The 14653-nt window shown below is 47.9% G+C and overlaps 1 protein-coding gene across 3 annotated transcripts in view; it reads left to right on the top strand.

Annotated features, from left to right (window-relative positions):
* TBC1D22A (TBC1 domain family member 22A) overlaps nt 1-14653 on the top strand; it is a 400970-nt gene that overhangs the window by 122529 nt on the left and 263788 nt on the right. For all 3 annotated transcript variants that reach the window (XM_030815341.1, XM_030815343.1, XM_030815342.1), the window contains one exon: nt 2590-2652. In XM_030815341.1, the coding sequence (XP_030671201.1) occupies nt 2590-2652 (63 nt within the window). The remainder of the gene's footprint in view (nt 1-2589; nt 2653-14653) is intronic.

Raw genomic sequence — 14653 nt, 5'->3', positions numbered from 1 at the left:
GGGATAGCCACATCTCTTTGTTAGTTGGTTTTATCTGTAAAAAAAAAAAAAAAAAAAAAAAAAAAGTCCAAATATACGGCTTACCTCTGTTACATAACAAAGATTCTTTAAGTGAAATGTCTTCCTGGACAGCGTCTTCCAAGACAGATGGGACACAGGGCTGCAGGAGGAAAGGTGACTTGCTTAGGAGTGAGGCTGGGGCAAAGCAGCCACCTCCATTTCCTTCCAGGCCGGAGCTGCCCCGGCCCGTGTTGCCTTCTGTCTGGCACCAGGGCCCCTGGACCGCACCGGGCTGCACTGGACCGCCACCCACTTACTCTGGGAAATTGATTTGATACACAGATTACTTTGGATTTGCTTAAGGAAATATTAGCTTACCTGGCCTCTTTTGCCACTCCACTGATTTTAGGAAATTGATAAATTTGGCATTGTTTTGAACCCGTTTTTGATGCATTTTAATTTCAGAAAAGATTTCCAAAGGATGACACTAGTATCTATCTGCGAGTTTTACCAAGTGGAATTCTGTTAGGAGTGTTTGAAGAGAAAGTTAATTACGAACAGGTTGCATACATCTTTATTTAGTTACTGTGATAGGTAATAAAAAGATTCCAGATTATTGTGAATTCCCAGACTATTTCTACATTAATATAGATGAGACACGCGTGCGGCAACGTGGTAGTTTTTCCTGTCTGCCTGATGCTTTGAGGCCTCTTGGAACTGCACCTTCTGCATTCTCGCCATCGCCATTTCAGGCAGAGCTGGGCCTGATGGGGGTTTGGAGACCCTGGTTTCTCCTTTACATCCACTTGGGTGTTTGACCTGTGGACTGAGCCCGACCGGCCGTCTGACCCGCAGTGGGCAGTGCCACCCCTGCACAGTGGTGGAGGCAGCAGGAGCGGGGTGGCCTCGGCAGGTTTCCCACTTGCTTTCCATCCTGTCTTCATTTGATTTTTATGTGCTCACTCTTCTGCTGAAGATGTTATGTCAAAGCCACATGGAGTCAGAGTTAAATGTTCATCTGGTCTGTCTTTTCCTTCCTCAGCTCTCTCGTGGCCTTTTTCTGACTTGCCCAGTTCTGTGTATGATGGGAGGCAGGTGGGATGGAAGGAGGGGTGCACAGAGCCCCACCTGCCCAGCCTTGTAGAGGACCGCCTCTCTAACACTGGAGCATCTCCTGACAATGGGGATGATGGCAGGGGCCGGGTCTGGTGGGTGCTGCCTCGTCTGCTTAATAAATGTGTGACAGGAGCTTCTCTGTAAGGGGGCTGTGCTGGCCCTGGTCATGCAGAGGTGGCTCAGACCTGGTTTATGCCCTGTAGGAGCTTACGCTGCTCATGCTGGGGACAGATGTGTGTCCACACGAGTGTAACTGTATGGGAGAGCAGGCAGGCCTCCAGGACGCCCTGTCGAGAGACCTGGGCCCTTGTCCCTGCTGGCACCTGGGCTCCTGCATGGGGCCAACTGCAGTCCTTTGGCCCTGCCTGTCTGGATAGAGTAGTGCTGTTTCTGCCTCCTCCTCTTCCTCATCGTCCTCCTCCTGCTCCTCCACCCCTTCCTCCTCCTCCTCGGCAGCACTGTTGCTGGCAGGCCTCCTTTGGCACGCATCACAGATGTGTGTGCATCCCAGCTTATTCCATTTGGCTGTTGACTCACAGTCTTACTTGATGTTCACCAGTAACCTTTTGAGATACTTGGAGCAGGCATTTTGTAGACAAGGAAACTGAGGCCTGGCCACAGTGTGATAAGTGGCAGAATGACGGTGTCCCAGCCTCCTGGGTGTTAGAGTCCTCTGTGGAGATGTGCAAGGATGGGGTGAAATGAAATGCAATTGCAACATCTCCTTTGGCATTAAAATGTGCCTGTCTTCCCTCAGTCCATTGGTGCCATTGTCCTGGATAAACGGGAGGGTGGGCTGGTGTGAGATGTTCACGTGGGATGCCGGGAGCCCGCCTGTGATGCCGGCCCCTGTGATGCCAGCCCCTGTGATGCCAGCCCAAACCCACAACACTCTTGTTTGGTTGCTTCTTGAACCCACAAGTGTCCTCCTCTGCAGTGCTGGGGACTTTATTATGACTCTCATGTCAGATGGTGGCCAAGCAGGAACCAGCTGACACTAACAGAGGCTTTCAAATGCTTGCTTTGAAGAATGTTCTAGATTCCCGCAAGACTTCATAAAGTGGAGAAAAATGTGGCCTCTGTCCAAGAAGAAGCTGTCACAGCTGAAAACTCGTAAACTATTGATGTACTTGAATTGCTGTCTGTGTCAGAGGCTGAAAATCGATGTTTACTAATTGCTATGGCTGATGTTACTAAGCAGCCGAGGCCTGCTCTGTTCCTAATCACGCAGCAACGGCTGCTGGATAGGGACAGTGTCAAGCAAGCCTGTCACCTAGGACTGGGCCAGCTGTTCAGAGAGAACAGGCTTTGGATGCCTCCTTCAGGGGAGAACATGGAGAATGAGAATCCTCAAGGAGAGAGCAGGGTAGAGGCCGGGGAAGGACTTCCCTCAGTGTTGCTGTTTGAATCGTATCGCTTGTCATGAAGTTTGTTATGACGTAACATAAATGTCCGTTTCTCCTGCTTCTGCAGATCCACATAGACATCCCTCGCATGAACCCTGAAGCGCTGATCCTGCAGCCCAAGGTGACCGAGGTAAGAAGCTCTTGCCGTGGGGAGTTCCCTCGTTGGGAGTGGCTGATGCCCGCTGTGCTAACCAGACAGTGGGTGCAGCTGGAGGTGCTTCACTCAGAAACAAGGCTGCTGTGGCGAGCTGCCGGTGCATCTGGCACTTGTGGACACAGTTGCTGACAGGACTCTGATTTGTTCTTTAAATATTTTTACCGTATAATGTTGACACACAGTGAAGAATGTATGTAATACATATGTGTGGATGTATGCACTCATGATCCACCACCTGACTGAGGAACCAGAACCCCCCAGTGCTGCCCAGCTACAAACATGGCCGTGACCTCAGGCCTGACCCAGAGCACCGAGGCCGCTTGTGTATCCCCCATCCCCCTGCAACCCCCTTCCTGGATGACGCTTTCTTGCCTTTTATGTTTAAGATTCTTTGTGACTTTCATTCATGGGACAGTAGGAGCACAATGTATTCATTTAATTACTGGCTACAATGCTGCTTCTTCTCCTTCCTGGAGACCAAGGGGTCACCCTTTCTCTTTTGAGACCGTGAAGGGCCACCCAGCCCCCAAGCCAGGGATTGCTCCCCAGAGACCCTGAGCCCAGGCCCTGGGTGGGGTGTCTCTTCAGCTGCGGATGGGCTTCCGAAGAGACGTCGCTTCTTGGACTTGGTGGCAGGAGATGGTGCTAGGCTGAGGTCTCTTCTCTTAGCAGATGGGGGCTGAAGAGCTCCCTGCGGTCCACACTTTTCTGGGCTGAGAAGGCCCGAGGCAGGGACAGGATGCCGCTTTTGGAGCGGCATCACTCTTTGTGTAGTCTGGTCTCTGCCTCTTGTTTTTTTTCCTTTATTTGTTTAGAGACAAGAGTCTTGCTCTGTCACCTAGGCTGGAGTACAGTGGTATAATCTCGGCTCACTGCCACCTCTGCCTCCTGGGTTCAGGTGATTCTTTTGCCTCAGCCTCCCTGGGCTGGGATTACAGGCACCCACCACCACACCTGGCTAATTTTTGTATTTTCTGTAGAGATGGGGATTTGCCTTGTTGGCCAGGCTGGTCTCGAACTCCTGACCTCAAGTGATCTGCCCGCCTTGGCCTCCCAAAATGCTGGGATTACAGGTGTAAGCCATGGCGCCCGGCCTCTCTCATTGTTTTCTAAGATTCAGCTAATCTGTTGTATCTAGTTATATAATAGTTTGTTATTTAAATATTCCTCACTCTGCTTTGTCTTCTTCCTGTTGGACATTTGGGTTTTTTTCTGATGTTTTGCTATTAGGAAGGGTGTTATCTGGAGCCTTCACGTACATTTATTCAGGTGTCCACAGGCAAGATTTCTCTAAGGCATTTACAAGGGAGTACAGTTATTGCATCATTGGGTGTGGTATGCGCCTGTTGTACCTTCAAGATAATGTCCACACACTTCCCAGACGGCCACTACCAATGAAACTGTCCTCTGCAGCTTGTGAGTGTTCCCTCTGTGCGCCACACATCCTTGCCGGTTCTTCATGCTGTGGGACTTCTTGTTTTTGCTCTGGTGGATATTCCTATCGCAGTCCTCACATTCGTTTCTCTGGTTACTTACGGAGTTAAGCATCTCTTCGTATGTTTAGGGATGTCTTCTGTCTTCCCCCTTCTGCAAAATGTTCCTGCCTTTTGCCCATTTTTCTTTTGGTTTGTCGATTCACTCCTTTATTAGTTGTTGATCTTTACATGGTAAGAATTCTGATTCTTTGTCAGTTTGTATGTTGCAAAGATCTGCCCTCTGCAGCTTTTCTCTTCCTTTTTTCTTGGTGGATCTTGATGATCAGAAGTTGTTAGCTCTAGTGTGGTTGAACTTAACAGTCTTTTATGGTGAACACTGATGCATGTTATCTGAAGAACTTTTTTCTGCACATGAAGGTGTTCGCCCAGATTTTCATCCAAAAGTTTTGTTTTTCACGCCTTCATGTTCAGTTCATCTGCAGTTGATGGCCATGTGTGATGGGAGATAGGAATCTGTTTAATTTCCTCCTGGGACAGTGGCAGGCCCCATACTGTTTTGGGGTCCAGCTCGTCTCCCATATTTGTGATGTCACTCCTGTTCTCCGTCACTGCCACATTCATATAGATCTGTGTTGTGTTGTGTTGTTTTGTTGTCCCAGTATTTAGGTAGTCTTCCCTTCATATCGCACCCTGCAAGTAATTTAGCTTCATGACGTCCTCCTACCTGGTGGGGGCGCACACTGCTCACTGGTTTCCTCTTCACCGTGGACTGGCCAGTCCCACCCCTTGCTCTTCCACATATGTCTCAGAGTCAGTTTGCCAAGGTCTTTCACTTGTTTTTTTGTTTCTTGGGTCTGTTTGGTTTATGACTGGAATTGCATGGACTCTTTCTATTCCATGGAAAGTTAGGGGTCAGAAAAGACAATTTTCAGTGTGGGAGAATGGATAGCTTTATGAAATTAAATATTCATTTTTGTGAACATGCTAGTTCCTCTTTTAAAAGTCATTTTTAATGCTTTTCAGTGAAGGTTTTGAATTTTCCCCATGAAGTGTTTTGTACATGTGTTACTGGGTAGAGGGTGTCCAGGTTCTTGGTGCTTTGAACAAAGAATTGGACAAAATGCACAAACAAAGCAAGGAAAGAATGAAGCAACAAAAGCAGAGATTTATTGAAAATGAAAGCACACTCCACAGGTCGGGAGTGGACCTGAGCAAGCAGCTCAAGGGCCTGGTAACTGGATTTTCTGGGGTTTAAATACCCTCTAGAGGTTTCCCATCGGTTACTTGGTGTACACCCTATGTAAATGAAGTAGTGGCCTGCAATCAGTCTGATTGGTTGCAGAAAGCGACCAATGAGAGGCTGAAGTGAAGCACCCTATGCAAACGTCTGATTGGTTTCAGAAAGTGACCAATCAGAGGCTGAAGTCACAAAATTATATTCCTATGGAGATGAAGACTTGGCCTGGGACCAGGCTGCTAGGTTGCTGGAGGGGACCAATCAGAGGTACTTTCAGTTTTTCATCTGCCATGCAGAAAAGGGGTGGATTGTGAAGGGAGTAGCCTCTGGTCCTTTTGTTACCTGGGCGTGGAAAGTTTTTATTTTATTTTATTTTATTTTATTTAGTTCTAGGCAGCTAGTGTGAATTGGCCTTAGGTTACCTGCCTTCAGACCCTATTCTCCTGCCTCACATGTTTTATTAGATTTATTCTTAGTTATCACATTTTTTTCTTGTTATAGTAAATGTTATCTCTTTAAAGCTGAATTTTTTTTATTGTTTGAGATATTTTGTTTTGGATGTTGATTGCTTCAGTAAAGGCACTTTTAAACTTTGACATTTCTTGTCTGTGCAGTAAATCTGTTAAAAAACCTCAAGATTTTTGAAGCAAAAGTACTTACAGATTGTAGAATACAAAAAGAGAAAATTAGTATCCAACAGAGGTAGTCACTTTGAGACATTTCTCTTTGATTGTCCTTTTAGTAGTTGTGCTTATCATACCTAGAAAATGAGATAATTTATTATAACCTCCTTTTTACTTAACAATTTTAAAAATGGGAAATAGAGCCTGCCACAGGACCTTTGGTTTATTCTTATTTATTTTTTCCTACCACTTGCTGCATGCTTTGTACAGCTGACCTCTCAGGCCCCTTGGTCTCAGAGTGTGGACCCTGAGTCACTGCTAGTGGTAGCAGTTGGCAATTGGTCCTCTTGTCTCTGACCCTCGTGGGCCTTGAGCTTTTGGTTTGGAAAAAGCATCCCCTGTCAATTGAGAAAAATGATGACACAACGCTCAGTCATTTTTAGGAGGTTTATTTGCCAAAGTTAAGGACGCACGCCTGGGAGACAGGGCTATGTCTTCCTCCTAAGATGATTTTCAGGGCTCCAAGTTTAAAGGGGACAGGGCCGGATATTGAGAAGTGCACAGTTTTCATATAGAGGGAGATAGAGAAAAACATTCATGCCTTTGTCTGGCTCAGTGAATCTGCATTTTTTTTTTAACCTAAAACGACATAGACAAATGGAGCAGAGGGAAAAATGCAGGGAGTCTGCATGTTACATAAGATAACCTAGACACAGTGGGGCAGGGAACAATCAGATATGCATTCGTGTCTGGTGGGCTGGGGTGCACTTGTGAACATAAGTTATCCATTTACACTGCCATGGTGAAATTTTTACAGAAACACCTTAAAAGATCTTGCAGCTCACTAGGAATTTCCTCGTGGGCAAAATATGGGGGAGGCATGTAGCTTCATCGTGTAGCCATCTTATTTTGGAATCAAAAGGTTTGCGTGGCCCGGGTCCCAGCTTGACTTTTCCCTTTGGCTCAGTGAGTTTGGGATTTCAAGGTTCAGTTTCCTTTCACTCCCTCTGCAGTGGGTCTTGCTGAGGTCCCATGTGCTCCCCCTGGGGGTGCTGATCCTCTCCAGGTCCCAGTTCAGCAAGGCTTGGCAGAGTGGATCAACTTGGAGGGTAGATGAGCTTCTGGGAGAGCCAGGCTCCTGCAGGCTGGCAGAGTGAAGAGTGGGTAACCTGAGCACAGCCTCGTGTGTGTGGGGAAACTGAATGATGAGCAAGGGGCTTTAGGAAAGTATTGAAATGTTTGTCTTGGCTGGGCGTGGTGGCTCACACCTGTAATCCCAGCACTTCGGGAGGCCAAGGCAAGCAGATCAGCTGAGGTCAGGGGTTCAAGACCAGCCTGGCCAACATGGTGAAACCTCGTCTCTATGAAAAATTCAAAAATTAGCCAGATGTCGTGGGGCGTACCTGTAGTCCCAGCTACTTGGGAGGCTGAGGCAGAAGAATTGCTTGAACCCGGGAGGTGGAGGCTGCAGTGAGCCGAGGTGGCGCCCCTGCACTCCAGCCTGGGTGACGGAGCAATACTTTGTCTCAATTAAAAAAAAAAAAGTTTGTCTTGTGTTGGCCAGTAGAAAAAATTGAGTTATGGTTTCTGGCATTGTAGAGGTGTAGAGGTTAGATTTGAATACATCTGCAAGTGATGGCAAATCCGTAATAATGGTGCCTTCACAGGACGGAAGCCGATTACTGTTTCCAGTACAAGGTCATTGTCAGCAAATTGTTTGTTCCTCTATATGCTTGGCTTTGACCTCATGGTCCAAGGTGGCTGGCCTAGCACTCTATCACATTTGCATTCCACTAGCAGGGATAATAAGACATGGATAGAGAAGGCCATACCCCCACTTTAAAGGTGTGTCCCAGCAGCTGCTCATAGCACTTCTGCTTGTTTCCTACTGGCTGTAAATTAGCCTGTCATCCGAAGTGACATGGTTGTATACTTAGCTGTATGGATCAGGGAAAATATAACTTTGATTTTTTTAGTTATGTGCTCCCCTGAAGTTTGGGCTTCTAATAGGAAGAAGGATTTCTGCCGTAAACATCCCTCCAACCCCCTGCATCTATCAGAACATTTGCTTATCCATTCCACAGGTGATGGCCGGGTCCACTGTGATCAGTTTCTACTTTCCTTCTCTTCCTCCTTTTCTCCTTCCCTTTCTCTTTCTCTCCCTCTGGTCAGCTTTATCGAGGTCTAATAAAATTCACCTATTTTAGGTTTATAATTGGATGTTTTGACAGCTGTGGGTCTTTTTTTTTTTTTTTTTTTTTTTTTTGAGATGGAGCCTCGCTCTGTTGCCCAGGCTGCTGGAGTGCAGTGGCGCGATCTCTGCTCACTGCAACCTCCACCTCCTGGGTTCAAGCGATTCTCTTGCCTCAGCCTCCCGAGTACCTGGGATTACAGGCGCCCGCCACCATGTCCAGCTAATTTTTGTATTTTTCATAGAGACGGGGTTTCACCATCTTGGTCAGGCTGGTCTTGAACTCCTGACCTCGAGATCCACCCGCCTCGGGCTCCCAAAGTGCTGGGATTACAGGCGTGAGTAACCGCGCCCGGCTTGACAGCTGTGTTTATAGGTGTGTACCAGCCCCCTAATATGTGATACAGAACATTTCCGTCACTCTGCGAGGTTCTGCATGTCCCTTTGCGTCAGTCTCCTCTCCCCACCCTTGCGCTTGACAACTGCTGATCTTCTTTCAGTCTCTAGAGTTCTGCCCTTTTGTAGAATTTCATATAAATGGAATCATACAAACTGTAGACTTTAGTCTGTGTCTTCTTTTACTTAGCATGGTGGTCTTGAGGTTTGTGCGTGCTGTCGCAAGTGTCCGTAGTTCATTGCCTTTTCCTGCAGAGTAGTATTCCCGCGTGGCCACACCACAGTGTGTCTGTCTGTGCACCCGTTGACGGACACCGGAGTTCTTTCTAATTTTTGCCCATTACAAAATAAATTTTCTCTAAACCTTCATGTACTAATCTTAGTGGGGAAAGCAAACATCCTGGTCTCACTGCTGATTTTAAAGGGAAGTCTTTTAACATTGTACCATTGACTTGTGATTTTAATCTTTACTATGTTAAGGAAGACGCCTTGCTCTTAGTTTTAAAATCATAAATAGTTGTGGAGGTTTATCAAATCCTTTTTCCTCCCATCTGAGATATGTTTTTGCTTCTTTGATCTGTTAACATAGTGAATTTTATTAGATTTTCTAGTATTGAGCCAACTGTATATTCCTGAAATAAATCCAGATTGGTCATGATGGATTTTTAAAAGTGCATTTCAAAAGTTTGTTGGCATCTAACGTGCCAGGCCACACTGCAGGATTAAGTTTGCTGGCATGTGATGTGCCATGCTGCCAGACGTGGAAGCCAGGTTTCTCTTTAATTTGGAAAGTGCTTTCTGACCATTGTACTGATTCTTCAGTTACACTCTGATGTGGAGTCCTCTCAGCTGCGTTGTTTTCTCCGGTAATAGTGACCCTGTGATGCTTGGTGTGAAAGTATTGTTTATTTTCAGTTCTTAGTTCTTTGGACATAATGAAACCTCTGTTTTGCTAACCTGTCAAGACACCTAATGGGGCACAAAACATGGGCTGTAAATTAATGTATTTGAATGAGGCGAATGTTGAGTGATTCACACACCAAATGTGGCATTACTGCTCGTCGCATTGATTTACATTGCGCATTGATTTACATTACAACCCATTGATTAGGTTGTAAACATATAGTCAGTAGTTTTGGTGTACTCAGTGTGGATTTTAGGTGATATGTGGTTGCTTTTTAACCCATGTTCTAGATTTCTACAGTTTGATTTTGGTCTCATTCATCAAGTGTTGTAATTCATAGTGGGGAATGTTCCTTGAATCATGTTGCAGAAACTTGAGTTGTAAATAATTTCTTCTTTCTGAGGCTACGATGCTTTTGGATTTTGAGGGCTGCACATCCCACAGATCTTCTCAGTAGAATTCTCTATTTTGCTCCTCTCCCAGAAATTATCTCCATGGCGCTTTATATACTGTGATGTCACATTGCTGATGCATATAGTAGAATTATGATATTTTAAAATTTCTCAAATCAGATTGTTTATAAGTAAACATGAGTACAGCAACATTTTGAATTTCAATATAGTTCCTTTTTAGTTATGCAAAATCTCTCAGCTCCCTCATGCGCGCTGAACTGCTGGTGTTCCGGGCCTGCCTTGGAGGCATGTAGGATGTTTGTTAGGTGGACACGGTGAAGACCGAGCTTCTTAGTAGGAGACCTCAAGCCCCTCCTGGGAGCCTTCTGTGGGAGAGTGCTGTTGAGGCTTTTAGGGAGAACCTTTTCCTTCTGAATTAGCATGTATGTTCTGGCGTTCAGATTTCTGAAGGTTGGGCAAGCAAGCTGGGAATGCCTCTGGTTTTTAAATTTCTTCAGCCCTGGTGGTAACCAGTAGTAGCAACCATTCTTTTTATTGTTGAGTATTAACTGATTTGCAGAAAAGATACTTTGGGAAGAGTTTAAAGTTTGTACTACTTTTAATGAATTCCCACTCTCTGACAAAGACGTGAACATCAAGAATGTTACTAGAACTTTAGTAGCTAATGATATCCAGTGAGTACTTCTTGTTTGAACCATTTCAGATTATTCTGTGTTGTCCTTAAACACAGCCACATCCTTAGGGTGTCCTTCCTTTATTGCCCTTTGCTAGATAATACCACCACTTAAGCGACAGCTCACTTATTGGAATGCGAGTTGCTGTCCTGGGACAGAGCCCCACTGTGTCCACTAAACCAGCCCTTCCACTGAGCTGATTCTTCGCCTCCACTCAGAGTCCCGTTCACGTGGGCACATTGTGTTCACCTTACCTGCGATAACTGCAAGTTACACAACTGGATTTTTGACACACAAAGTTGTAATGGTTGTGATTCCCGAAGAACACCAGCAGACAGACACCTGGTGGGCACGTGGGGACACGAAGACTCAGATGTCTCTGTCCTCAGCAGCGCACAGTTGAAGTGAGGGATGAAGACAGATGTGCGTGAAACCCAGAGAGATCATATACAGTTGTCAATGAAAACACAGTTTGTATCCTGCCGACTGCATTTCAGGGTGGCTGAAAGAATTGGAGAAGACAGCCCGAGGAGGGGCAGCGTATGGGATACTCCAGTCTGGAGGGTCATGCCGAGTTGCTGGGGCCGCCTCACTTCCCTGCTCTGTGATTTCTTCTATTTCCTGGCCCGGTTGGGCCATGGATCTCTCCCTGGTGCACCTGGAGTCTCTGTGGATCTCTGTCCTCAGGGGACTCTGCAACCCAGCCTCACGCCCTGCAGGGGGTCACAGACCTCAGCCTGGTGGGCACCCGGGACCGAGGGCTGAGGGCCGAGGGTCTAGGTGAAGTGCAGCGGCACAGCCATCCCAGGCTGCAGGCGAAGGGGCTCCCCTTCAAGAACCCACAGGATGGTAGCAGAGCGAAGTTCAGCCTGCAGGGGCGTCTGTACTCGGAGAAGCTGTGGACATCGAGCCAGCCTGTGTGCCCTCCCCGCCCTGATGGCTGCTCCGGCTGGCTAGGCCTCTTCTCTGAGGTTCTTGGCTTAGTACCTCTGGCTTTTGCCGCTTGAATTTGGGGACCTGCCGGCTCTTCCTGTTTCGCTTCAGTGGACTTCGACCCTAGCTCTCGCCTCTGGTCGCTGCTCTGAGCGTGAGTCTAGAGGGGCCAGCAAGGTCCTGAGGGAGTTGCGAGGAATTGGGCCCTGTCAGGGGCATAGGGAGTCTGAGAGGCCCCCTCGATGTTGTGCAGCAGCCAGGTCTTCCCCATGCCTGCCCCAGCAGGGTAAGAAGCAGCACACAGGAGCGTATTTCCTCTCGGCTGGGCCGCTGCTGTGAGACAGCCCCAGTGGACGGGGTTGGGGGAAAGGAGTCTCCTTGAAGAGCTTCTTACCTGACTTCTTTTCTGGCTGAGACTGTCTAAGGCAGCAGTGGAGGCACTGGGTAGTGGTTGGGATTGAGGGATGGTAGGAACTCCCGGCAAACCGGGAAAAGCATTAGTTGCTCAGAGCCTGCTGGGCTGCTGCCGACGGCCCCGCTGCCCATGGGCGCACCTTCAAAGGAGGTGGCATGCTTAATTTTTACCCAGACCCCTTTAAGTGTCACCTTGTAGACTTTGAAAATGCTTGTTTGGAAAAATATGAAATCTGTCATATATATGTATGTATATATGTGTGTGTGTACATATGTACATATCTAAAATCAATCTAATCTATCTATCTATCTATCTCTATCTATCTATCTATCTATCTATCTATCTATCTATCTATCTACGAGTCTGAGAGCAAAAGCTTAGAACTGGCTCAATGCAGTTTTTTGGAAAAAAAAAAAAAAAAAGATACGATTATTTGATGCAGGGCTTCAAAGTCCCACAGCATGTGTCCCTTGGTGTTGGGGATGGAACCTCTTTTTCTTACAACAGGCTTTCGGTGATGTCTGCTATGTGGCGAGCTCATTGTGGTGAAAATCACGCGGCAAGATAATTTCAGGGAAACCCTCGGCGATACCATCCGAGTGTGCTCTCAGTTGTGAGCGCTTTCCTGGCTTGCCTGCCGATGACCAGGATGAGAAAAAAAATTTTGTTTTTTTGAGACAGAGTTTCGCTCTTGTTGCTCGGGCTGGAGTGGAATGGCGTGATCTCAGTTCACAGCAACCTCTGCCTCCTGGGTTCAAGCCATTCTCCTGCCTCAGGCTCCCGAGTAGCTGGGATTACAAGCATGCACCACCACGCCTGGCTAATTTTGTATTTTTAGTAGAGACAGGGTTTCTCCATGTTGGTCAGGCTGGTCTTGAACTCCTGACCTCAGGTGATCGGCCTGCCTCGGCCTCCCAAAGTGCTGGGATTACAGGCGTGAGCCACTGCACTAGACCGAGAAATTTTTTTTTTTTTTTCTTTTTGGGAGACAGAGTCTTGGTCTGTCACCCAGGCTGGAGTGTGGTGGTGCAATCTTGGCTCACTGCCAGTTCCATCTCCTGGGTTCGCGCCATTCTTCTGCCTCAGCCTCCTGTGTAGCTAGGACTACAGGTGCCCGCCACCATGCCCGGCTAATTTTTTGTATTTTTAGCAGAGACGGGGTTTCACCGTGTTAGCCGGGATGGTCTCCATCTCCTGACCTCGTGATCCACCTGCCTCGGCCTCCCAAAGTGCTGGGATTACAGGCGTGAGCCACCGCGCCCGGCCGAGAAAATGTTTTAAAGCCTCTGTGGCTTTCAGAGGGGGACAGTGGGGACTCTTAGGCACTGCAATACAAATCAGGTGATTTGGGAAGGAGTTTTTAAAATGATACTAAATTACTTTGGGATTAGAACTAGTTTTTGCCATTTCAAAACACCAGCATAACTCATACGAAGTGATTTAAGACAAAAAGATAAAAAGGAATGAGTCAGTGAAAACAACAGCAGCCGCAAGGAAAGGGAAGCCCGGGCCTGGAGGAGGCCTCTCTCTTTTCCGATGGAGACAGTCATCCTGTGAGTTGGCTTCACAGCTTGCCAGCATGAAGAGGAGCTCCGGGTCTGTGACTGTCGCCTCTGCTCAGAGCCTTTCGTGAGCAAGTTGGTAAAGCAGCATATTGATCTGGGTCCGTGCAGGGTGTCCTGAGTAGCCATCCCCTGGGCCAGCATCCTTAGCTTCCAGCCCTGCAGCTAGCCCTGGGAAGGAGGGCACGGGGTGGGCGCCGGAAGAGGAGTCTGCAGTCGGTTGGTGGATGGGGGACAGGCAGGGCCTCTGGGGACTGAGCTGAGTGGGTCTCTCAAGGCGGACACTCGAGGGCCAGCGGTCCCAGAAGTTGGGGCCAAGGGAGCCTCTGGGACATGGCCAGGGATGTCCTGAACCTAGGGGCCAAGCTTCCCCCTGCCTTGCTGGTTTCCCGCAGGCTGTTCCTCAACCTGTGGGCGGGCAGGAATCAGTGGTCCTTCTCCATCCTTCTGGGGTCATGACCTTCCAGTGTCCCAGACATTCTCTTGTTTATGGAACCTTGTTTCCATTATTGTAGGTGGTGGGGATATTCCTCCTCAGAGTCTAGACAAGGCTGATCTGCGGTAGCATTTTGAGACATGGGTTTCTGTCTGCCGCGTTGGTGGGATGGCTGCCCCTTTTGCAATTTCCTGGTGGGTGGTGGAAAGTCCTGCAGCTGGGGTGAGTTGAGCTAGGGCCAACTGCAGGCAGGTGGGGCTCACGTTAGTCTCTCAGCCATGTGCAGGGCGCCTGGGACCTGCGACCTGCGACCTGCGACCTGCGTTTGGCTTAGTCAAGGATGGAGCCATCTTGGTTCTTGGTTTGCCCTCAGCACAGCAGTGATGGGAGAAAGGGCAGCTGCAGGAAATTCAAGCAAGTTATTTACGTTTTCTTCCCTGCTGCTACCCCCAAAAATGTAAATCATATATGTTTTCTTACTTTCTAAATTAATAGCTATCGTTGGAGGGAGATAAGCAGCCAGAAGGTGAGTTTAGATCCGTAATTACATGGAGAGCAAGGAGAGCCTGCCCAGAATAAATGTTGGGGAGGGGCTGCACAGCTCTGCGCGGTTTGTGGCAGTGATTTAATTGGCGAGGCTGGCGTGCATTTAGGGTAGGTGAGCCGCCTGGGCGCCACTGTGTACAGTGCGGATGGTGGGCCTGAACACAGCTTGCAGGCAGCACATCCCTGAGCAGGAAAGACGCTCAGGCCT

Source organism: Nomascus leucogenys, chromosome 7b (assembly GCF_006542625.1).
Source record: "Nomascus leucogenys isolate Asia chromosome 7b, Asia_NLE_v1, whole genome shotgun sequence".
In the NCBI taxonomy this organism is placed as follows: domain Eukaryota; kingdom Metazoa; phylum Chordata; class Mammalia; order Primates; family Hylobatidae; genus Nomascus; species Nomascus leucogenys.
The sequence above is the reverse complement of the archived record's forward strand: the minus strand, read 5'-3'. Positions and strand labels throughout refer to the sequence as shown.